Source organism: Bufo gargarizans, chromosome 5 (assembly GCF_014858855.1).
Source record: "Bufo gargarizans isolate SCDJY-AF-19 chromosome 5, ASM1485885v1, whole genome shotgun sequence".
Lineage (NCBI taxonomy): Eukaryota > Metazoa > Chordata > Amphibia > Anura > Bufonidae > Bufo > Bufo gargarizans.
Genome location: NC_058084.1, coordinates 47,338,191 through 47,364,570, shown reverse-complemented (window position 1 = coordinate 47,364,570; position 26,380 = coordinate 47,338,191). Strand labels below are relative to the sequence as shown.

Here is a 26,380-nt window from a genome sequence, read left to right as displayed (position 1 = left end):
GGGGCCGCAATTTGCGGGTGCTGCATACGGAACCAGATCCATTCAACTTGAATCGGTGTGTGATCCGTCCACACTGCAAAAAAATAGAACATTCCTTCGGGATTGCAGACCCATTCAAGTGAATAGGTCCGCTTCTGTGATATGGTGTGCACATGGCTGATGCCCATATATTGCGGGCTTGCTGTTTGCGTGCCGCAATACGGGCACGGCTGGGCAATGGCCTTGTGCATGAGCCCTTAGTCAGTGCTTTACGTGGCAGCTCATTGACATTGGCATGCTTTGCACTAGGATGATAACATTAATGTTTTTTTTTTCTTTAAAGGTGTATTTTCCTATAATTTCACATCGCCGGGGACTTACTACTACAGCAGCGGCTATGTCAATGACGGAAATACCATAATTATGCAAGGAGTCGTAATTGTAATGCCAGTTGTTGAGCAGATCAGCCCAGTGCGTGTGTCTGTTGGAGGAAAGGAGGCCACCATTGCTTCTGGTAACTTAAGATACTATACTATTCCTAGCTGATACTATACTATTCCTAGTTGATACTATACTATTCCTAGCTGATACTATACTATTCCTAGTTGATACTATACTATTCCTAGCTGATACTATACTATTCCTAGTTGATGCTATACTATTCCTAGTTGATACTATACGATTCCTAGTTGATACTATACTATTCCTAGTTGATACTATACTATTCCTAGCTGATACTATACTATTCCTAGCTGATACTATACTATTCCTAGCTGATACTATACTATTCCTAGTTGATACTATACTATTCCTAGCTGATACTATACTATTCCTAGCTGATACTATACTATTCCTAGTTGATACTATACTATTCCTAGTTGATACTATACTATTCCTAGTTGATACTATACTATTCCTAGTTGATACTATACTATTCCTAGTTGATACTATACGATTCCTAGTTGATACTATACTATTCCTAGTTGATACTATACTATTCCTAGGCCTGATAACTTTATCCTTGCCTGGCCCATGCAGGAAAAATGCTATCCTCTGCTGTGGGCCTCCTGGTCTTTTATGTACCTGGTTATTAATCACGTTACTAAAGCTGCTCTCCAATAATAAGATTTATTCTCATAAACTTGTCATGATGTTTCTACAGCTCCACTTCCAACCACACCGCCAGGTGTCTGCGTCACCCCAGATCCGGAGTGCCCAGAGTTGGCCCTATTACCTGTCAGCAATACGTCTGTATGGTTTGGATTCTCAGACTGTTATTCTCCTGCTATTACCAGCATTACACCAAACTTTGGAACAATCCATGATGCTATAACCATCACAGGAACCGGGTTCAGTAACCTTACTTGTGCCAACCAGGTATGCAGCCACCTCGATCACAATATTATGACTGGCACTGACTGTGATAAATGATCTCATAATAAAGAATTAACGCAGAGAAATGTAGAATAATATGGAGGAGCCGATGCAGAGGATGGGAGTGGTAGTGGTCCTGAAGAAGTGTTGCGTCACGGTGTATAACCGTTTTCTGGGTTTTCCCGAAAAATTAATTTAAGACTTCTGTTTAGCATAGGTCATTAGTTTCAGATCTGCGGGGGTGCGACACCCGGGACCCCGGCCTAGTTGCAGCCCATTGACTTGAATGGGGCTGAGCTGCAATACCAAGCAATGCCACTATACGATGTCTGTCTCGTTTCTTGGAAAGCTGCCAGGAGCCTGCATCACCCACCAGAGCTCCGATGAGCGCAGCAGATCAATGAAATAGCTGATTGGTGGAGGTGCCGGGACTTGAACCCCCACTGATGTGATAATGATGTCCTATCCTGAGGATAAGTCATCATTATCTTTTCCAGGATAACCCCTTTAAATGTAACGACATCTTTTTACAAACCGGATTCCAAAAAAGTTGGGACACTATACAAATCGTGACTAAAAACTGAATGCAATGATGTGGAGGTGCCAACTTCTAATATTTTATTCAGAATAGAACATAAATCACGGAACAAAAGTTTAAACTGAGAAAATGTACCATTTTAAGGGAAAAATATGTTGAATCAGAATTTCATTGTGTCAACAAATCCCCAAAAAGTTGGGACAAGGCCATTTTCACCACTGTGTGGCATCTCCCCTTCTTCTTACAACACTCAACAGACGTCTGGGGACCGAGGAGACCAGTTTCTCAAGTTTAGAAATAGGAACGCTCTCCCATTCTTGTCTAATACAGGCCTCTAACTGTTCAATCGTCTTGGGCCTTCTTTGTTGCACCTTCCTCTTTATGATGCGCCAAATGTTCTCTATAGGTGAAAGATCTGGACTGCAGACTGGCCATTTCAGTACCCGGATCCTTCTCCTACGCAGCCATGATGTTGTGATTGATGCAGAATGTGGTCTGGCATTATCTTGTTGAAAAATGCAGGGTCTTCCCTGAAAGAGATGACGTCTGGATGGGAGCATATGTTGTTCTAGAACCTGAATATATTTTTCTGCATTGATGGTGCCTTTCCAGACATGCAAGCTGCCCATGCCACACGCACTCATGCAACCCCATACCATCAGAGATGCAGGCTTCTGAACTGAGCGTTGATAACAACTTGGGTTGTCCTTGTCCTCTTTGGTCCGGATGACATGGCGTCCCAGATTTCCAAAAAGAACTTCGAATCGTGACTCGTCTGACCACAGAACAGTCTTCCATTTTGCCACACTCCATTTTAAATGATCCCTGGCCCAGTGAAAACACCTGAGCTTGTGGATCTTGCTTAGAAATGGCTTCTTCTTTGCACTGTAGAGTTTCAGCTGGCAACGGCGGATGGCACGGTGGATTGTGTTCACCGACAATGGTTTCTGGAAGTATTCCTGAGCCCATTCTGTGATTTCCTTTACAGTAGCATTCCTGTTTGTGGTGCAGTGTCGTTTAAGGGCCCGGAGATCACGGGCATCCAGTATGGTTTTACGGCCTTGACCCTTACGCACAGAGATTGTTCCAAATTCTCAGAATCTTCGGATGATGTTATGCACAGTTGATGATGATAGATGCAAAGTCTTTGCAATTTTTCGCTGGGTAACACCTTTCTGATATTGCTCCACTATCTTTCTGCGCAACAATGTGGGAATTGGTGATCCTCTACCCATCTTGGCTTCTGAGAGACACTGCCACTCTGAGAAGCTCTTTTTATACCCAATCATGTTGCCAATTGACCTAATTAGTGTTAATTGGTCCTCCAGCTCTTCGTTATGCTCAAATTTACTTTTTCCAGCCTCTTATTGCTACTTGTCCCAACTTTTTAACAGCACAAAAGTGGAGTAATATCTTTGATATAGGCTTAGTACACATGGCTCTGCGAGGTGTCTGGGGCCTTAAAGGGGCTGTGCAGTGTCATAATATTCATCGATAGGTCATCAATACCAGATCGACAGCGTTCAGGTAAACTCTGGACACAGAGCTTGTATGAGCGTCGTAACCACTTCAACCAGCTGATCGGCGGGGGTGCCGGGAGTTGGCTATAAGAACATTTCTTGTCTTCCTTCTTCACTGTTTGCATAGACACATAGCTGTGGTTTGCAGGATTAAATCGCTGTTTTTCTTTTCTTGATCCGAGGCTCCATTCCCCAGTTATGATACTTTTTCTTAATATGCAAAGTAGGTCTTTGGTGCAATGAGGGTGCCACAATTGTTCTTGTTGCACCCAAGCTCCGCTCTTTTCTGTGGCCAGCCCTTCCCTCTCTGTTTTGTCACTCCATGGCCCTGTCAATGAAAATGACCAGGGAGGGTATGGCCATCAAAATTAGTGGAGCTTGGGTACAGCAAGAGCAATGGTGACGCCCTCGCTGCACCAATGGCTTGATTTGCCTATTAAGAAAAAGTATCATAACTCAGGACTGGAGCCTCGGATAAGCAAAAATGCAATAGCGTTTTAATCAGGTGAACCACAGCTATGCGCCTATACAGTTGGATATGGAGGTCACTGATGACAAAAAAAAAATACTTGTACTCACCTTACCCTGATCCTCTGATGTACAGGAAGAGTCATATTCCTCATTGCATGGTTAATGTCCTGAGACATGCCGGGATCCTGGTCAGTGAATCATGTAGGACTGCTGCCATTTAGTGCCACCCCTGAGGGAATACACATGTAAGACAATTCAACCCCAAGGGGCTTGTGCACCAATCAGAGGCTTAGCTAGAAGGACTGCAGAGGGGCGGTGGCCCCAGGCCCACTCTGCTTCTTCTAGTCTCTGTCTCTCACTCAGCTCTAAATCAAACCTTCCATGCTACGTGCCTTCTGGCGGATACCACCCCCTTTTATAGACTAAGGTACTTGTGCACCAATCAGAGGCTTAGCTAGAAGGACTACAGAGGAGCGGTGGCCCCAGGCCCACTCACGAATCCTTAGCTTCTGTCTCTGACTCATCTCTAAATCAAACCTTCCATGCTACGTGCCTACTGGTGGATACCACCCCCTTTTTATAGACTAAGGTACTTGTGCACCAATCAGAGGCTTAGCTAGAAGGACTGCAGAGGGGTGGTGGCCCCAGGCCCACTCTGCTTCTTCTAGTCTCTGTCTCTCACTCAGCTCTAAATCAAAACTTCTATGCTACGTGCCTACTGGCGGATACCACCCCTTTTGTAGACTAAGGTATTTGTGCAGCAATCAGAGGCTTAGCTAGAAGGACTCCAGAGGGACGGTGGCCCCAGACCCACTCAGGAGTGTATTAGCTTCTCTGTCTGTCTCTCACTCAGCTCTAAATCAAACCTTCCATGGTGTGCAACTTTGATTGGAGAGCACATGGTCTGAGTATTAGGTTCTTTGCTGGGTGGTACACCCAGCAAAGAACCTGATACTGAAACCATGTGCTCTCCTGTCAGACTACTGGGGCCATGCTCCTCATCCTACTATCATCCTAAATGGAAAAGGAATGCACCAATATATGATTTAAATCCCCAGGCAATCCAAGCACTTCTCACTTATTCTTATAAAACCATGCAAAAATGTATAAATCTCCTAACTCAATTTACTAAAATCCTGTTCTTTTTATCTCAGGTTTCAGTCGGTAATTATCCTTGTGTCGTGTCTTCTTCTAGCAAGACTTCAGTTACATGTAAAGTGGATCCCCAGAACTCCATGGATATTGGGGTTGCAGAAATGGTGTCACTTACAGTAAACAACTATGGTTATGCCATCAACTCTTTAAGAACTGAGATGAGCAGGCGATTCGCCCTCATACCCCACATTGACTCCATCTCGCCAATCAACGGGTCTGATACAGGATCCACCAGAATTACCATACACGGGTCCAGCTTCTTGACCAGCAATGGCAGCCTTCAGGTGACGGGATTAGGCTGTAACATTGTGTCTCTAACTTACACAGATATTGTATGTGACACTCTGCCTAGTTATTCGCACCGTGTAGACGTTGCGATAAAGGTGAGGGGAATCAGTGCCCAGTGCAAAGGATCCTGCAGCTTTACCTATTCAAGTGCACTTACACCACAAGTATCCAGTGTTGACCCAACTATAGTGCGAAATGCTACCACAATCCACATCAATGGCCTTGGCTTTGGGGAGGTCGCTGATGATGTCACCGTTTATGTCGGTGCCATGGAATTAAATGTGGTCGATGTCAATGACACAGACATAACGTGCAACATAGACCCCATTCCTGCTGGACACTATCCTGTCATAGTCATTGTACTCAGTAAAGGCTTGGCTCAAGGGTCTTTCACCATGAACAGTCCTGCCGAAGCCACGCTCTTGACACCTTCCGGAAGTGTTTTAGGCGGAACTCTTCTACTCATACAAGGGAATGGATTTCATCCTACCAACACTACTGTGCAAGTCGATGGTGCACCATGTCCAGTCACTGCAGTTGCTCCTTATAGTCTCCAGTGCATGACTCCACCCAGGACCACTGCTACAACCACTTCCGTGATCATCCGTGTACCATCTGCCTCTTACCCACCACTCAGCTTCTCCTACTCAGAGGCCGATACTCCAACGGTAACATCAGTTCTTCCAAATACAGGTATGACTATAAAAATATTAGTTATACGTTATGTACTAGATGTAGCAGAGCTGAGAATGGCGTTGGTTACTTTCAGATCATGATGATAAACAATCCAAGGGCCAGTTCACACTGAGTTTATGTAAAAAAACACCATACAAAACGTGGTAGAAATAGCCAGAAAAGCATGCGTTTTTTTCAAGCTGAAAAAAGAAAAAAATGTGCGGATTTTGCTCAGATTTTTTTTTAAGCATGTTCGTGTGAATTGACCCTAACAATGACCACATATGTACCTCAAGTAAATAGGCTTATATTAGGAGCACAGATAAAACAGGCGATTGCCGGCAGGGAAGAGTTAATTCCTGACAATCGACTGCTCTTAAGTGGAGGTAACCGCTGCTATTACATGCAGCGATCTCCTCCACAGTATGGGGAGCAGTGATCACTAATGCCATCGCTCGTCCCCATACTGAATCATTATTTGATGATCTGCTGCCGGCAAACAATGATTTTTAAACCTGCTGAAAGATTCTTAGTACTATTGCTCGTTCATTGGGTAATCGGCGGCAGTATTACACTGCCAGATCGTTGCTAACTAGCGTTCCTACAAGCGCTCGTTATTGATGATCTTCATGATTATCTGCCTGTCTAATATAAGTTTTAGTGGTAATCGGTGGACACCCTAAATCTACAAAATGTAATACATTTTGGATATGTGATTTAGACCAATAGCCGACAATCCATTGACACTTTGATCGGTCATGTTTGTGGGATGCTAGTCACCGGATTTTATATGTGTATTCAATCGTTTTTTATTGAGTACTTTGCATAATACAGTACATGTATGCCCGTCACGACATAATATCACAGTGCGAAACATATCAAAGTACATTTTTCAGGGAGAAAACATACATAAAGTACAGAACAGAAAACATAAACAAAAACAAAAAAGAGGTCCCAACATATCCCACAATAATCTTGCCCACGTTGAGGTAAGTGTTGTAGCTTTATATGCAGATCCCCACCTATGCCTCAAACCTCGCCCTCCCCAGATCTACCCCACAACCTCCAAATGTACCTGAGTCACCAAAGACATTCCGGCAAGGGATCAGCATAGGGACTAGATAACCAAAGCATCCAGTTATTAAGACATCGTATGCGTACAGAAGAAGAGGAAGCAAACATTAGTTCGCAATGCATGTGGTGATTAACGGACTCAACTACTTCCGATGTTGTCGGAGTATAAGGCAATTTCCATCTCCTCGCTATTACATTCCGTGCTGCGCTTATCAAATGAGCCGTTACCCATCTCATCTTGGAAGGGATGACTTCTAAGCCTATTCCCAAAATGGTAAGAGCAGGGGTCAAATTGATAGTTGAATCCGTGACCTTCCGGACTAGAGCTTCCATCGCGTGCCAAAATTTTCTAGTGTAAGGGCATTCCCACGACATATGTAAGGGGGTACCAACTGACCCACACTTCCTCCAACATAATGGGGAGTAGCCAGATGAACAGTGGGCTAGTCTATTGGGGGGTCAAGTACCACCTGAGTTGTATTTTCCTGGCCTGCTCTATATGATTTAGACATTTAGTGCACCTGTAGGACCATGACATTGCATCCCTCCACTGACTCATGGAAAATTCGGCACCCAGCTCTTGTTCCCATCTTAACATAAAAGATTGTTTCCCACTATCTTGGTCTGATAGTAGGTTCAAGTATACATCAGAGATCTTCGCTCTTAATTGCAGGGGTGATGCAAGATAGGGCTGCAAAAGACTCTTACAGGAGTGAGGTTGGGTTAATGGGGAGTTGTTTAACAAGTGACGTATCTGTAGATATTGGTAAAAAAAAGGGTATTAGGGATGAAGTATGTGTCATGTAAAGACTGGAATTCTTTTAGGCCGGAGATTGTATAAAGACCCCCCAGCTTATCTATTCCTTTATCCATCCACCCTTTTAGGTTCAAATCAGAAATATGGTATTCAAGTGCTATGAGAGGGATGCTGCCCTTTGGCACTGTGAACCACTTCTTTATGTTTCTCAAATATGACCATATGAAAAGAGATGCTCTCATCGTAGGGAGAGGAACCTCATAGCAAAGTCTTCCCAATTCATGAGCTGCTAGAATGGCTGGGAGTGAATGCTTTTTAACAAACGCACTTTCTATCTCAAGCCACTTATGGGGAGCGGATGGAGACCACCACTCCATCGCCTGTTCCGCTAAGGAGGCCAGATAATACTTATAAAAATCTGGTACCCCAAGCTCCCCAGCTCTAACCGAAGGGTACAAGGAAGCCTTCGGGATTCTAGGGTGCTTATTCTGCCAAATAAACGCCAAAAGATCTTTTTGTAGTGTGGTTATCAATTTTTTAGGAACCTGCAATGGAAGACATCTGAAATAATAGAGTGCTTTTGGTAAGGATAACATTTTTGCAGCATTGATTCTCGCCACCCAGGATAACTGCACCTGCGCCATACGAGAATAATCATCCAGTAGGTCTTTTCTTAGACGATTAAAGTTAATGGAAACTGTCTCAGCCGAACTGCGTGCTAACTCTATCCCTAAATATGGAATGGACCGGTCTGACCATTGAAAGGGGTACATTTGCTTCAACCTATCTATTGTGGCTACAGGCAAGTGAAGATCTAAAACCTTGGTTTTGGTCTCATTCAATTTATAATAAGAACAGTTGGAAAATTGCTGGTGGATTTGATGTAGTGCTATTAAGGAGCTCTCAGGGTTAGATAATGTTAATACAACATCATCAGCATACAATCCAATCACATGGGAAGTATCTCCCGCTGTGATTCCCCGAATGCTATGACATGCCCGAATCCTAGCAGCCAGAGGTTCCATCACCAACGCAAAAATCAACGGCGATAATGGACACCCCTGTCTGGTCCCATTGGTTATCTTAAAAGATTCAGACATTTAACCTGAGGCAAGAACAGTAGCCGAGGGGGTTGTATATAGCCCCATTACACCAGCCCTAATATTACCACAGAAGCCAAAGGTCTGAAGCACCCGGTCCAGGTACCCCCAATGCACCCTGTCAAATGCTTTTTCTACATCTAAGGAAATAAACATTGTGGGGGACCTGGACCTCCCTGCAATCTGGATAAGATCAAGCATGCGTCTAGTGCCATCCCTGCACTGCCTTCCAGGCACAAACCCAACCTGGTCTGGATTTACTAGTTCTGGCAGAAACTGATTTATCCTAGTGGCCAATATTTTTGCATATAATTTTAAATCCGCATTCAGCAGGGATATGGGGCGGAAATTGGCAGGCGCATCCGGGGCCTTGCCCAGCTTCGGGATGGTTACCACCGTAGCTGAAAGCATTTCTGCTGGAATAATCCCTGTTTGGAAAAAGGTATTATATATCGAGCACAAATTAGGTAGGAGCTGGGGCAAAAACTCTTTGTAATATGCCACAATAAAGCCGTCCGGCCCTGGTGCTTTCCCCGCAGGGGTAGTTTTTAGAGCTGCTTGTACCTCTGCTTCCTCAATTGGCAAGTTAAGGGTAGTTAATTGCGCGTCTGACAGCGTGGGAAGTTTTAGGTGCCCTAAAAAATCTGCAATGGACGTTTCTGTTGGTTGAGGGGTTGCATCATCGTCCTTCAAATAAGTTTCGCATAATATGAAGCTATGGCATTAGTGATTTCTTGCGGATGCGTAAAAACAGACCCATTATAATGCATTTTCTCTATTCTGGAGTTAGCCGCCCTTTTCCTAAGTCTATTAGCTAACAGGGAACCTGCCCTATCTCCCATATGATAATGAGACATCTTCAGTCTGCTGAGTACTCGCTCATGATCATATAAGAGATGCGCCCTCAGCTTAGAACGGACATTCTGCAGTTCCAAAAGGTGACCTGAAGAGGGATTATCCTTGAATCGTTGGTGTGCTGACTCCAGCTCCGATAACGTCTCAGTAAGCTGCCGATCTCTAGCTTTTTTCAAACGAGAGGCTGCCTGCAGGAATATACCTCTCATATAGGCCTTGTGGGCCAACCATAGGGTAGATGTCGAAACATCAGGGGTGCTATTCAGAAGGAAGAACTCCTTCAGACTAGCGCGGAATTCTTCTAATCTCTTAGCACTTTTGAGCAAGTACTGATTCAGCCTCCAATTTGGGGGTGATTGAGAGGGCAAGCCCATATTAAGTTCCATTACTATAGGGGCATGATCAGACCAAGTGGCTAGCAGAATGTCCGTCCTAAGTACCCCTTGGAAGATATCCCTAGATACCAGGAAATAATCAATCCGGGACTGCGTATGATGCGCAGACGAAATGTGCGTAAAATCTCTCTCTCCCCCATGCTGGTACCGCCAGATGTCGTGCAAAGAAGTGTTTTTTAGAGCTTCTTTTAGGCCTTTCCGTCGGGGCTCAGCATGAGTGAGACAGTCCATCTCCACATCAATTGGGACGTTAAAGTCCCCCCCCATTATAATAGCACCTTTCGCTACCTTTAAGACTCTCTTATGTAATCTGTTGAAAAAGGAAATCTGTCTGTTATTTGGCGCATAAACCGAAACCATCGTACATAATTTACCTTCAAGTGAACAGATCAGGATAACATATCTTCCTTCCTTATCTGTGATGCTTTGGTGTAATTTAAACGCAACCGAGCCCCTTATACATATGAGGGTGCCAGCTCTGCGTCTTTGGGCAGCAGGAGAGTGAAAAATATGCGGATACAATCGATGAGTACATCTGTGCTGATCTGCTTCCACCAAATGCGTCTCTTGGATGAAAGCCACGTCACATTTGCTGCGAAGCAGATCCCGCCACAACTGAGAGCGGCGAAATGGGGAGTTCAGACCGTGCACATTGTTAGAATAAAATTTCAGCCCCGCCATAAGAAAATACATAACGACCTAGGTGTGAGCATAAAGGGCATTATGAGGGTGAGGTAGAGACCATAATATGTGGGCCACATATCAGAGCGCAAGCAAGTTGGGACAACAAAAAACGACATAACATTAGCAAAGGTAAAAACGGAAAGAAAACAGTGGTTAGACATCCTAAAACTGCAATGAGCAGGATTCTAGAGTCTAAAAAGGGGGGTCTGCTTAGGGGGTTGACCACCACCCCAATACCAGGAGAGCAGACCTAATGGGGGGGGGGGGAGAAGAGATAAGTTCTTACGTATCTCCTATCCCGCACATCCAGAAGGATAAAGTAGGTGAGGGAGTCCTGGAAATCATGTTTGTTCCCATTCTGGCGCAATTCTTGCCGACTTATTTCCACGGTCTTCTGCAGAACTGGCGCTTTCTCCAATTGAGAGCAGATCCATCTTATGTAGAAGGACTGAGGCATCCTGTGGAGTGTTGCAGGCGATCATCTGCCCCTTCACCGAGATCAGCAGCTTTACAGGAAAGCCCCAACGATAACGGACGTTCTTTTCACGAAGGGTACGTGTATATTGCGCAAACTCCTTCCGCTTCGCTAGCGTGGCTGCGGACAGGTCTGCGAACACTTTAATGTCCTTAAAGGATTCAGTTGGTGTCGGATTTTGCCGCAGGTTTCGGAGAAAGTGATCCTTGGCGTGGTAAAAATGAATTCGCGCTATAACGTCACACGTAAGAGAAGGATCTAGTCCCTTTGGCTTAGGGATGCGGTGAATTCTATCAATCAGCAAGTCTCGCTCAGATAATTCAGGCACAGCTTCTTTAAGCAGGGTTTGCAGATAAAATTCCAGCTCTGCTGGGCCTACCGTCTCCGGGATTCCTCTAATGCGCACATTATTACGCCGATGGCGATCTTCCATATCTTGGATCTTTTCTTTTATGGCCGCCACATCCTCTTCCAGCGCTTCATTCGCATCAATCAGTGAGTTGTGTGACACAGCATATTCAGCCATTTTGTTTTCCACGTGTGTGACTCTGTCACCTACTCCCTGTATATCACGCTGCAGATCTTTAAACATGCTGGAGATGTCCGCTTTCAGCGAGGATCTCAAGGAATCCAGTAATGTACGCAGAGTGTCCTCTGTAATCGGGAGAACCCCATCTGCAGCAGAAAGGAGAAGCGATGGGCCTCTACACGTTGCAGGGGAGGGAGCAGAAGTCACAGGGTGCCGGGGAGAAGAGGCGGGAGATCCCTCAGGACCGGCGCTTGACGGTGGCGTTCTGGGGAAGAACTCTGTCATTTTCTTCGGCGCCTGCTTCTTTCTAATCTTCCCCATTCTGGGAATCAGGTAGGAGAGCGCAGTATATGTCAGGACCTCTCAGAAGGTATATATGAGCCGCTGTGGATATGCGGGAAGCGGAGCTACAGTCTCAAGCAGCCGCCGCCATCAACGCGCAGGCCACGCCCCCCGTCACCGGATTTTATAATTTGGTCAATTATTTCCATCATTTTTTGTAAACCAGGTGCAGGTCAAAAACACTGAACAGGTGCAGATCTTTCCATTAGGGCTCATGTGCACGGCCGTTGTGCGGCTGTTCCGTGCATTTGGGACTGAAATTTGGGGTCACCACTGCATGGACAACATCAACTTGAATGTTCTACTTTTTTTGCGGTGCGGAGGCACGGACAGAAACACCAGGGAAGCACCCCGTAGTGCTTCCGTGGGGTTCCGTGCCTCCATTCCGCACCGCTGCTCCGGTTTGCGGACCCATTCAAGAGAATGGGTCCGCATCCGTGATGCAGGGAGCACGCGGCTGGTGCCCGCATATTGCAGACCTGCTGTTGCGGGCCACAATACAGGCCACGGCTGGCAACAGCTTATCTGAGTAGCTTCACTACTAGTTTTTCTCACAATAACTGATGGAAATAACTGACCAAATAACTGAAGTGTGAACTTGACCTTAGTTGCCCATAGCAACCAATCAGATTCCCCCTTTCATTTTGCAGAGCTCTTTTGGAAAATTAAAGGTGGAATCTGATTGGTTGCTATGGGCAACTAAGACAGTTCTACTTTACAACCGTTTTGATAAATCTCCCCCTATGTCCTCCCCACATTTAAGTGTTTCCAGAGGCATAAGGGCGGCCATATACATTCCATATCTGTCGGCTGAACTATTGTTTGGCTGACCGCTATCTCTAATGTGTATGGCGGCCTTGAGAGCAAAGTCACCACGGCCGACTAACTTATGTGGACGTGTGCCAACTCTGGTCTGACAGATGATGAAAGAAGGATCGTGCATGTTAAGTTTCAGCATGCCCAATCCTTTGTTCTCACGGGAGATGAGCTGCTATCACAGGTGTTTGGCAGCAACTGATTCTCTTCTCTCCACTGAGAACACATGCATGCTCGGTCAAACTAAACGCACATGTGACTGGAGGAGTCGGGAGGACTAGCTTACAGGTATTGTATCTTAGTATCTGTACACAAGTAGCACATAACACAGACTTTTGCTGCGGTTTTTCTTGTACGTCTTCTTAAGTTTCAGTTTGCCTTGAAGGGACTAAAACAAGTCCGCCTAGCAAGGTGAGGGCAAGCTAAAAAGGGAACGTCCATCTCACAAATATTTCTGTACTATTGTTGGAGCTCCAAAATCCCCAGCATAGGCAAAATTTCTGACTGCCTGCAGTCACCACTAGGGGGAGATAAGGAGTTTACTTGCCAGTTTTGGGTAAGTGCCAATAAAACTGGTCATCAGGAGGGTGCTGGTTCACCAACTTTTAGAAAGATGTATTTATACTAAAGCCATAAAATGACACATATTTGTATAAAATGAAGTAACCACATTTCATTTTGTAACTTTAAGGAGTTCATAATAGACCAAATTTATTAAAAAGCATGCACAATTTGGTGAAAATCACTCCTCCAATCTGAAACGCCAGTCTTAATAAATGTGGGTCTACTGTAGGTGTATATTCATAAAAATAGAGCTCTACCAACTATAGAGATATATCAACAAATTAATCGCCACAAAATGTTGTACCTCGAGCTTGGATACTCACTTTAAAGGGTTTACCTTATCTAACTTTTAGCAGGTGATCCCTTATCCATTGCACTGGTGATAACTATCAGATAAGTGGGAGTCCTATTGGTGGAACCCCCACTAATCACAAGAATAAGGGCCCTATATGTTGCAGTTCCCCTTGAAATGAATGTAACTGCAGGTCGAGCATGTGCACTGTTGCCCCAATGTATGTGGTATCCAGTCCTATGATCAGTGAGGATCCAAGTGGTAGGACCCCCCTGATCTTATAGTTATTCCCTATCCTTGTAGTGTGCATGCTTGACCTACCTTTCCATTTATTTCAAAGGTAGGGTACCAGCACCCTTTCTTGTGGACCCAGCAGTAGGACCTTCATTGATCTAATAGTCATCCTGCTAATAGGGGAAAACTTGCTTCAACTAAAATACCCCCTTAGGACTAATTGTGCCCATGCTTTATAGGAAAAGTCTTGTAATTTGGTCTCAGTGAGTACCAGATTATCATGTATGCTGGATATATCTGTCATATCGTGATTCTTGTCTTTATGTTGTTTCTCAGGACCTTCTGGAACCATTGTCACAGTGTCTGGGTCTGGTTTTGGTTTGGATGCCTCAGAAATGAAATTGACCATTGGCAATGCCACCTGCTCCATCACAGGAGCGTCTGATAGCCAGCTGAACTGCACCGTAGGAGATCACTGGGGCGGCACATTCCCCGTCTCATTTCAGAATCAGAAGGGGTTTGCAAGATCCAGTGCAAGATTCACCTATGAACTTAGTATGACCGGTGTCTCTCCAAGTGAAGGTGAGTCTAATTCTGGTAAGGCTAGTGACAATCAATATGGCCACCACTATATCTCATGCAGGGAATGTTACTCAGTATTTTCTGGAACCCTGAATAGCAAATCTGTCTAAATATATTATGTGGCAGTTGTGTATGTATGACTGTAAACTTGTTATTCAAGTGTCTGAGAAATCATCATGAAATCCCTTGTGGGACCTGTAATGGCAGCCTTTGGCAGTCACCAAGATATCCTAGAATACCCCATAATGTTTTACTTCATGTACTGATCCAGTGACCATCAATTCTATTTGTTCTCATACAGGTGGTTTTGGTGGTGGGTTAATCCTCACAATCACTGGCTCCGGATTTGATGATCAAATTTCCAAGGTCTTTATGTGCGGCTCTAAATGTGAGGTGGACCAAACGCGATCAGATGCAGGTTTTCTGTATTGCGCAGTGCCCATAAGGAACGGTAAGTGAGCTCCTATAGTAAGATCAATTATTTCTTTATAATAATCTTTAGTCTAAGAAAATGTAATATAATAAATTAGAATATGAAATAATATTAGAATATTTATAAATCTAATATATAAAGCTGAGCGTATGTGTGTATGCATGTATGTATGTCCGCTAAAGGAATCCCCACCGTCGCATTTTCAATCACGAAATTTGGCACAAAGGTACATCAGGTGTCCGAGAAGGTTTTAGATCGGGTCTCAGCTCTCTAGCACGTACCGTTCCTGAGAGATTCCCCAAAATGCATTAACCAATAGAAGCCTGGTCACATGACCCTTAACAGCCAATAGAAGATTGCAGGCCCTTAGTCTCCACATACACACAGTTTTACTCCAGGTTACCATAAAAACCCAGCCATTTTTCTTCACTGCTGTAGGTCAGCTTAAAAGGGGCAGGGCACTGTGGATGACACTGTTAAGGGAGCGAAGTGCTGTGGAGGTTACAGTTAAGGGGGCAGGTAGGGTGGCTGTTCAGGCCACCCTCAAAAGATGGATTTATAAACCCCACCCCCAGGTCCTGCTAAGCCAATTCGCATCCTTCGGGGATTTAAAAAATAAAGGTAAAAATCTACTTTTGTCAGCTGCAGAGGTGGAAGGGATGGTGACTTTTTCCCTGCAGCTCACGCTCAGGCAGCACAGTGCTGCTGTCTGAGAGTGAGATGTTCAAAAGGACATCCCTGTGTCTGTCTATGCCCTGCACTGGACGGAGGACAGGGAGTCTGAAAGCTGGCCTGTCCGGCCTAAAACCGGACCTCTGGCCACCCTGGGGGCAGGCTGCTATGGAGGTCACAGTTAAGGGGATGGACTGCTATGGAGTTCAGTGTTAAAGTGCAGATTGCTGTAGAGGCCACTGTTATGGGGACGGGGTGTTGTGTAAATCACTGTTAAGGAGATGGGGTACTGTGGAGGTCACTGTTAAAAGGTGCAGGCTGCTGTGGAGGTCACTTTTAAGGGGGCGGGATGTTGTGGAGGTCACTGTAAAAGGGGTGGGATGCTGTGGAGGTCACTGTTAAAGGGGCAGACATTGTGGAGGTCTCTGTTAAGGGGACGATCCTCTATGGAGGTCAGTGTTAAGGGGAATAGCTAAAATATACCCGTGCGAAGCCGGGTCCTTCTGCTAGCATATACAGGGAGTGCAGAATTATTAGGCAAATGAGTATTTTGACCACATCATCCTCTTTATGCATGTTGTCTTACTCCAAGCTGTATAGGCTCGAAAGCCTACTACCAATTAAGCATATTAGGTGATGTGCATCTCTGTAATGAGAAGGGGTGTGGTCTAATGACATCAACACCCTATATCAGGTGTGCATAATTATTAGGCAACTTCCTTTCCTTTGGCAAAATGGGTCAAAAGAAGGACTTGACAGGCTCAGAAAAGTCAAAAATAGTGAGATATCTTGCCGAGGGATGCAGCACTCTTAAAATTGCAAAGCTTCTGAAGCGTGATCATCAAACAATCAAGCGTTTCATTCAAAATAGTCAACAGGGTCGCAAGAAGCGTGTGGAAAAACCAAGGCGCAAAATAACTGCCCATGAACTGAGAAAAGTCAAGCGTGCAGCTGCCAAGATGCCACTTGCCAGCAGTTTGGCCATATTTCAGAGCTGCAACATCACTGGAGTGCCCAAAAGCACAAGGTGTGCAATACTCAGAGACATGGCCAAGGTAAGAAAGGCTGAAAGACGACCACCACTGAACAAGACACACAAGCTGAAACGTCAAGACTGGGCCAAGAAATATCTCAAGACTGATTTTTCTAAGGTTTTATGGACTGATGAAATGAGAGTGAGTCTTGATGGGCCAGATGGATGGGCCCGTGGCTGGATTGGTAAAGGGCAGAGAGCTCCAGTCCGACTCAGACGCCAGCAAGGTGGAGGTGGAGTACTGGTTTGGGCTGGTATCATCAAAGATGAGCTTGTGGGGCCTTTTCGGGTTGAGGATGGAGTCAAGCTCAACTCCCAGTCCTACTGCCAGTTTCTGGAAGACACCTTCTTCAAGCAGTGGTACAGGAAGAAGTCTGCATCCTTCAAGAAAAACATGATTTTCATGCAGGACAATGCTCCATCACACGCGTCCAAGTACTCCACAGCGTGGCTGGCAAGAAAGGGTATAAAAGAAGAAAATCTAATGACATGGCCTCCTTGTTCACCTGATCTGAACCCCATTGAGAACCTGTGGTCCATCATCAAATGTGAGATTTACAAGGAGGGAAAACAGTACACCTCTCTGAACAGTGTCTGGGAGGCTGTGGTTGCTGCTACACGCAATGTTGATGGTGAACAGATCAAAACACTGACAGAATCCATGGATGGCAGGGTTTTGAGTGTCCTTGCAAAGAAAGGTGGCTATATTGGTCACTGATTTGTTTTTGTTTTGTTTTTGAATGTCAGAAATGTATATTTGTGAATGTTGAGATGTTATATTGGTTTCACTGGTAAAAATAAATAATTGAAATGGGTATATATTTGTTTTTTGTTAAGTTGCCTAATAATTATGCACAGTAATAGTCACCTGCACACACAGATATCCCCCTAAAATAGCTAAAACTAAAAACAAACTAAAAACTACTTCCAAAAATATTCAGCTTTGATATTAATGAGTTTTTTGGGTTCATTGAGAACATGGTTGTTGTTCAATAATAAAATTAATCCTCAAAAATACAACTTGCCTAATAATTCTGCACTCCCTGTATATAAAATAATAGAAATGTATCAAATTGTAGTCATCAAACTTAGGATGGGCAATGTATTGTGTGGTGGAAGAATGCACATATGCAGGAATGCTGGTCACTGGTCACTCGTATAGGAAGCCAAGTGGTTGCTGTATAACCTGAAAACCACAACCTGCACATTGCATTGGGGGAAGCTCGAATAGAAATTTACATACATTTTCCAAAACTATGTAATACTAACAATACGTAAACAGTGTAGGGATTTGCTCTGGTAGGCAGGGTAAACGGACGCAACACAGAGGCAAGACCACAGTTAAAAAACGTAAGTTTTGTGTTTATTCACACCAAAACAAGCAGAAAAGGAAAAACAACACTTTACAGGGTCTTGGTGTTAATTCACACAGCAAGATTCCACAACTAACATGGCAGCCTGCTCTCATGCGCCTCTCAGCCTGGCAGCGTGACAGGTCTCCTCAGCTCCCAAAACACAGAGATTCCACAGCTCCAGTATCACGTGGAGAATCACACCACACCCGGCTGAGCTGCTGGCTGGGTTTTTAAACCCCAGCCCAAAACCTGGCCTGGACGTGGGGAACAGCCACCCACCCTGCTCTTTGGCTGCTCCCAATAAGAACCGGCCCAGATTGGCTTTACAGCCACACTAAGTTCAACAGTGTCAGCGAGCACTAGCTGCCACTGACACACAAAATTACCGGTTCTTATCTCACCAATGCCAGGAACCTCGGTGACACATACCTTCCGTCAATGACGGACCCCTGCGCCTTCCTACATACCTTCCCCCTTTGTTCAACCCTGAGGGGGTGAACACACGCCAGACAGTGTACTCGGGACAGGGCATCCGCGTTTCCCTGTAACCGGCCTGCCCTGTGTTCTACTGTAAACTTAAAGTTTTGCAGAGACAAGAACCACCTGGTGACCCGAGCATTCCTCTCCTTGGCCTGGCTCATCAACTTGAGAGGTGAGTGGTCGGTCACCAGACGGAACTTTCTCCCCAACAGATAATAGCGGAGAGACTCGAGTGCCCACTTGATGGCCAGGCACTCTCTCTCCACTATAATGTACCGGGTCTCAGCTGGAGTGAGCTTACGGCTGAGGAAGACAACGGGATGCTCCTCCCCGTTGACTTCCTGAGACAGTACCGCACCGAGACCTACTTCGGAGGCATTGTTCTGTACCACAAATTCCCTCTTGAAGTCAGGCGTCACCAAAACCTGGGACCCACACAGGGCCGACTTCAAAGCAGAGAAAGCCTCTTTCGCCTGGTCATTCCAGCGGACTATCACGGACTTCGTTCCCTTTAAGAACCCTGTCAATGGAGCCGATAAAGTGGCAAAATGGGGGACAAACCTCATATAATAGCCCACCATTCCCAGGAACGATCTTACTTGTCTAAAGGTGGCAGGTCGGGACCAATTCCGTATCGCCTCTATTTTGTCTACTTGGGGTTTGATGACTCCGCGCCCAATAACATACCCAAGGTATTTAGTCTCCTCTAACCCTATTGCACATTTCTTTGGGTTAGCCGCCTTTCGAAGGGAGTCCACTACGGCCTGTACTTTGGGCAGGTGACTTTCCCAGTCGGTACTGTGGATGATAATATCGTCCAGGTAAGCCAAGGCGTACTGCCGATGTGGACGAAGTACCATATCCATTAGACGTTGAAGAGTGGCGGGGGCGCCATGCAGGCTACAGGGTAACACCTTATATTGGTACAGCCCTTCTAGTGTGATGAAGGCAGTTTTCTCTTTGGCAGCCTCCATCAAGGGTACCTGCCAGTACCCTTTGGTGAGGTCCAAAACAGAAAAATACCTGGCTTAACTTTCCAATTAGTTCATCTAACCCGAGGCATGGGATATTCATCGAATTTAGATATTTTGTTCAACTTCCTAAAATCGTTACAAAATCGTAAACGTCCCATCTGGCTTAGGAATTAAGACTATAGGATTGCCCCACTCACTTTTAGTTTCCTCAATGACGTCTAGCCGCAGCATGAACTGCACTTCCTCTGAGATGGCTTTTCGCCGAGCCTCGGGCACCCGGTTTGGCTTTAGCGGACTTTTGCCTGAGGCTAAGTGACAATGTCATGTTGGATTACGGCAGTGCGTCCAGGGAGTTCCGAGAACACATCTACACGACTAACGAACTCCCTGGTCTCCTGAGCCTGTTCAGAGGAGAGGCTGTCAGCAATTATTATTGTGGCAACCGCTGCCCTTGCATCAGACAGAGGAGCCAGAACCTCTTCCCCTAGAAAACCCGTTCGCAAGCTGTCTTCCATACAGGTTTCCCTATCCTTCCAAGGTTTTAGTAAATTAACATGGTAAACCTGCTTCGGCTTTTGCCTCCCCGGCTGGTGTACCTCGTAATTTACGACTCCAATTTTTTCACGTACCTCGTAGGGCCCCTGCCACCTGGCTAGGAACTTACTGTCCACGGTCGGCACCAGAACCAAAACCCGATCACCCGGGTTAAATATCCGGACCCGGGCCTGCCGATTATAGATCTGACTCTGGGCTCGCTGAATGGCCTCAATATGCACCCTGACAAGAGCAAAACGGTCTCTATCCGCTGTTGCATCTTGGTAACATATTCAAGGACACTTTTATGCAGAGTGGGTTGTTGTTCCCACGCCTCTTTGGCTACGTCCAACAAACCACGAGGATATCTGCCATATAGCAATTCGAAGGGCGAGAACCCAGTAGAGGCCTGGGGCAACTCTCGCACTGCGAACATGAGATAGGGCAAAAGAAGGTCCCAATCCTTTCCATCTTTGGACACCACCCTTTTTAACATGGTTTTTAGAGTTTTGTTAAACCTTTCAACCAGTCCGTCCATTTGTGGATGGTACATGGATGTCTGTAACTGTTTATTACGCAGTAACTTACAGAGTTCCCTCATGACCTTGGACATAAAAGGGGTCCCCTGGTCAGTCAGGACCTCTTTAGGTAGCCCCACTCGGGAGAACATTTCCATTAGCTCTTAAGTCTCGCCGATGTATGTCGCAGTGGCACTGCCCCCGGGTACTGAGTGGCGTAATCAAGGACAACCAAGATGTGTTGGTGTCCCCTAGCGGACTTCGGTACTGGGCCTACTAGGTCCATATTGATTCGCTCAAGCGGTACCTCGATGATCGGGAGAGGTACCAAGGGACTGCGAAAAGGTGCTGGGGGATAGTTGCATGGCAGGTCGGGGAAGACTTATAGAACTCCACCTCTTTAAACACACTGAGCCAGTTAAACCGTTGTAGTATCCGGTCCTGTGTTTTCTGCATTCCCAGATGACCCCCGAGAACTTGCTGGTGGGCTAACTCAAACATGAGTTTGCGATAAGACTGGGGCACCACCAACTGCTCAATGGATTGACCCCGCAGCTGATTTAAGTGCCCGGCAGAGCGGCCTGGGCACTTACAGCTCGAACGCCATCCCTTGGCACTTGCGAGCCCTCATTTACACATGAATAAAATAGCTTTTTTGCCTCTGTTGAACTTCAGAACAACACAACAAAGGTACCATTTGACTCATGTACAGTTATGCTACAGCGCTATGTAAGCGGTCTATAATGTCAAATTGTGGTGACAGACTCCCTTTAAGTGGATCTCTTATATTATATAGTAGATTTCATTGTCCACCTTTGCAAACACCATATGTTTTATAAATGAGAAACAGAGCAACTTTGTATTATATCTCAGAAATGTATTTTTTCTACAGCTCCTGAACATTATGCATCTCCATGGTAACAGACAACAAACACATTCTGTGTAGTCTGATCTTGCAGTCATGCTCCCTCCCCCGTCCTCTTATTCTGATTAACCTGTATGTATGTTAGCACGAGGAAGGGGACGAATGGAAGAAACCAAAAGTCTGCACGATTACAATACACCTAACTTGTTTGTTGCTTTTTTCTACTGAGGAGTTTGCGGAAAATAAATTTTTTAAGAAATTGTACCTCTGGTTATACAGTTTTCCATAAATCAGTAGTACAAGCAAAGATAACACACTTTTCAATATATCTGATTGCAAAATATGCATGTAACTCCACTTATCAGACTCCTGTCCTCCTCCTGGGGCAATGAGGAGATGAATTTTTAGTTTAACTGAGGGATCAGATACAGTTTCTATGTTTATGGAAAGTGAAGGGGGTAGGAGGAAGGAGCATCCCCAGAGATAGAGGGAGACAGAGCGACACGGCTGATGAAGGTTTTATTAGGTATTTTACCATCCTATTCCAGTGCTGGATTCACAGCAACACTGCTTAATACTGCTGTATATTGTCCTCCATGCTGCTGCTTCTGTGTATGTGTGGGAGAGGGTTAGGGGAGCAGTATCTCCTCTACTGTGTGTAACTGTTAGTCTCCTGCTCCCTCCCTCTCCGTATCCTCTCCTCTCCATAGACTTCTATATAGGCAGCAAATATAACCTTAAATAGGTAAATATAACCTGATCACTCAGTGAAACTGAAATCCTTCTCTGCCTCACATGTATGGATTGTATCAGTGAAGTGAGAGTGAGTAATGCAGGAGGCAGGGGTTAGGAGGAGAGGAGTCTGATAATTGGAGAATAAGGATTTTTTCTTTAATAAGATATATTGCCCAAAGGTGGAACCAAATATACTAGATGTTTATAGCTCAGTATCTTGGTCTGATAAATCTTGGCATAGTTTACAACAGGCTTATCCTAACCATGTATTTCACATCTTCCATCAGATACTAATACCTCCTCCTTCAGCTGCAATGTCAGTGTGGTGAATGGAAATAACAATGTGCAAATCAATAACTCCTTTACATACTCATCCGCATTAACTGCTGCCATATATGATGTCAGCCCCAAGAGAGGAGGCACAGCTGGGGGAACCAGACTCACAATCACTGGATTCCAGTTCAGGTATGTGCCATAACTGACTAGTTTTCTAATGTTAATGGGCGCTAGGGTTGGATTAACCATCGGGGACTGGGGTTATGATTCATACAGAATGTAGATGCAGAATAAAAGTGATCGTCTACTTTCATTAACCTCTATTTTGTGCCTTGATTGGACATGTGCAGCTAATAGAGATAAGACCTCTCTTAAAGGGGTCGTTCACCCTTTGGGGGTGTTTGGTCAGACTCCATCCTCCTGGTCAGACCTTCAAAGGGAAGCATACTTACCTGCTCCCTGCTACTGGAGCCCAGCTCCTTTATTCCGCCACCGACACCTCCTCATTAGGTCCCCCATTGTCAAGATCCACTTTGCTGCTGCAGCCAATGACTGGTCACAATGCAGCAGTGTCAAAGTGGATACAGACAGTTCGGCATCTATACCAGGCAGCTATAGTACGGAGTGAAAGAGCTGGGACCCAGCAGTGGGAAGCAGGTAAATAGGTTTGGCCAAGCACCCCCAAAAGGTGAACAACCCTTTTTAAGCCAAATCATTGATCTCACATTAATGTTGACTTGATTGACGTATAATGATCATGCCTGTCAACATTTCAAAATTGTCTTCAGGAAGATCTGATAGAACATTGCATGTAGTTCTGCAAACTTTTTGGAGTATAAACCCTCTTAAAGGCTTTTCCTGACTCTATTCCTGACATTTTTGAATCTCGAGGGGAAGGGGGCTGAAGCAATGACTCTAATGATGGAAACCTGGAGAAGCGGCACTAGAGGATGATGGAAATCTGGAGAAGGACTAGTGGGGGAACCTACAGCAGAGGCGGCTAGCAGTACCTGCAATAACCACCCTTAACTGTACTTGAGAGATCCAGTGGCATCCAGTAAGACAGCTCACGTCGTGACCATATTAATATGGTGTAGCTACGCACAGCCCTAGGTACAGGGGCCGAGTCTGGTGATGCAGGATCCCAGTGCCACACACAGGAGCACTTTCGGGAGATTCCAGTAGACTTGTGTGGCACCTGGTTGACTTGCCAACTCTTCTGGGAGTCTGAAAGGCCTTCCCTACCTTATAAAACCTCCTGGGAGGGTTAGTAAATATGATGATGACTCAAATGGGATCTCTGTAATGCATTTACAATAAGGCCCCCTAGCCCTTGACAGCTGTGAGACTGATCTTGTGAGAACCTGCTGCTGTGGACCACCAATTTGACATATGGCTGCCCACGCCCTAGTCTAGGAGTCGCATTGTTCATGTAACAGCAATTAATTCACTTTCTTTTTCTGCTTTGTAGCACTAATACCTCGGCTATCACTGTCACCATAGCACAGTCCGTGTGTGTCGTCCAGTCGGCTAATACCACGCAAATTGTGTGTATAACCAGTGCCCACTCTCCTTCACAAAGAGCCAAAGTCACAGTATATATCGAAGGCCAAGGCATTGCAACGATGGTAAGAAATAAAATAGAAATATAATGTAAAAATCTGCCACTACATAGAAGAGAAGAGGACTCATAGCAAAGGCAAAACTGGGTCCCAATATGGTGCCAGGTAACTATTCAGGACAAAGGGATTTTGTTTTTGCCTCCAGCTCCACCTTTTTGACAATCTTTGGGCCAATTTTCAGCCTTTTGTTTGCTGACAATGCAGATTCTGTGGAGAGGAGAGTAGTCAGCAGGGCCGGCTCCAGGTTCATGTGGGCCCTTGTGCGATAAATCCCAGTGGGCCCCCATGAGGCATTTTTTTACATTGACATGTCCCCCTGTGGCTCCCACACGGTAAAATGACCCCCAGTGGCCTCTATACAGTATAATGACTACTAGTGGCCCTTCACACAGTATAATGACTACTAGTGGCCCTTCACACAGTATAATGAACCCCCAATTCCTCCCCCCCCACTGTATACTGACCACCTGTGGCCCTGCATTCAGAATAATAACCCCCAGTCGCCCCCATTCAGAATAATGACCCCCAGTAGCCCCCACACTGGGGGAATACTGTATGGAGGGGGCTCTGGGGGTCATTATACTAAATAGGGGACACTTGGGGTCCTTATACTATGTAAAGGGCCCTCACAGTATAATGACCCCACAGTGACCCTCCATTCAGAATAATGACCCCCAATCGCCCCCACACTGGGGGTTATACTGTATGGAGGGGGCACGAGGGGTTATTATATTTAATGGGGGCTCTGGTGGTCATTATGCTAAATGGAGGGTCAATGGGGATCATTATACTAAATGGGGGGCACTGGGAGTCATTATACTGTGTAAGGGGCCCTCACAGTGTGATGAATGACCCCCCAGTGGCCCCCTCACATACCTATCATTGCAGGGGAGCTGGTGGTCCTGTCATTCACTAACCGCAGCTCCCTGCGCTCCTTCTCTCCGGCGGCCGCTGCAGCAGTGGGCCAGGCCTGGAGGAGAGAAGGAGATGTGCAGTGATGTAGCTAGAACTGACTGGGCCCCACAGCAAATTTTAGTACGCCCCCCTCCCCCCCAATGTGTGTTCACATCACGTTTTTCCTATCGGTTTGATGTATACAAATGTGCAGCACTCCGTGTTTTTGTATCCTGCAGAGTCAAGTAAAAAATGCATACGTTAACGTATATGTTTTTTTACAATGGAACTGTATGGTGAACGGACGCCACTGTACGGCATCAGTCTGAGGATTGTATGGTGACCGGACGCCACTGTACGGCATCAGTCTGAGGATTGTATGGTGACCGGACGCCACTGTACGGCATCAGTCTGAGGCATCTGGTAACGCATATATTTTTGGTATACAATAAATGGATGGCACAAATAGGATGTGAACCCAGCCCCAGTGTCAGAATAAGCCCCAGTACACAGCGGAGCAGCGTGGCGGAGAGGGGAGGCCGCCATGTACTGACAGAGCGCTAACTGGTCCTGGTGGTCAGGGGTGAGGACTGTGCTTCCCAAGGATCATTTTCTACTGGGAAATACAGGGCACAGTATAATACACTAGAATCTATATACTATAAAGATATTAGCCCTACCCCCGAATAATAATACAATTAGGCGGTCATTTATTATATAGAAATACGTCTATGTTAGGCTACTTTCACACTAGCGTTCGGGGCTCCGCTTGTGAGTTCCGTTTGAAGGCTCTCACAAGCGGCCCCGAACGGATCCGTCCAGCACTAATGCATTCTGAGTGGACGCGGATCCGCTCAGAATGCATCAGTATGGCTCCGTTTGTCCTCCGCTCCGCTCAGCAGGCGGACACCCGAACGCTGCTTGCAGCGTTCGGGTGTCCGCCTGGCTGTGCGGAGGCAAACGGATCCGTCCAGACTTACAATGTAAGTCAATGGGGACGGATCCGTTTGAAGTTGACACAATATGGCTCAATTTTCAAACGGATCCGTCCCCCATTGACTTTCAATGTAAAGTCTAAACGGATCCGTTTGCATTATCATGCAAACGGATCCGTTCTGAACGGATGTAAGCGTTTGCATTATAGGTGCGGATCCGTCTGTGCAGATACCAGACGGATCCGCACCTAAACGCAGGTGTGAAAGTAGCCTTAGGCGTATTTCTGACACAGATTGTGGCACAAAGGTCCTTAGCACCGCAATCTGTATCTTTTCCCGCTCAGGCCAGGTCTAA

At 45.7% G+C, this 26,380-nt stretch overlaps 1 protein-coding gene across 1 annotated transcript in view; it reads left to right on the top strand.

The window, feature by feature from the left end:
• LOC122939297 (fibrocystin-L-like) overlaps window positions 1-26,380 on the top strand; it is a gene marked incomplete at its 3' end in the record, with an annotated part of 164,001 nt that overhangs the window by 67,703 nt on the left and 69,918 nt on the right. The window contains 7 exon segments of the mRNA XM_044295368.1: window positions 323-493; window positions 1,142-1,356; window positions 5,037-6,018; window positions 14,454-14,699; window positions 15,001-15,150; window positions 22,586-22,763; window positions 24,046-24,202. Coding sequence (XP_044151303.1) covers window positions 323-493; window positions 1,142-1,356; window positions 5,037-6,018; window positions 14,454-14,699; window positions 15,001-15,150; window positions 22,586-22,763; window positions 24,046-24,202 — 2,099 coding nt within the window.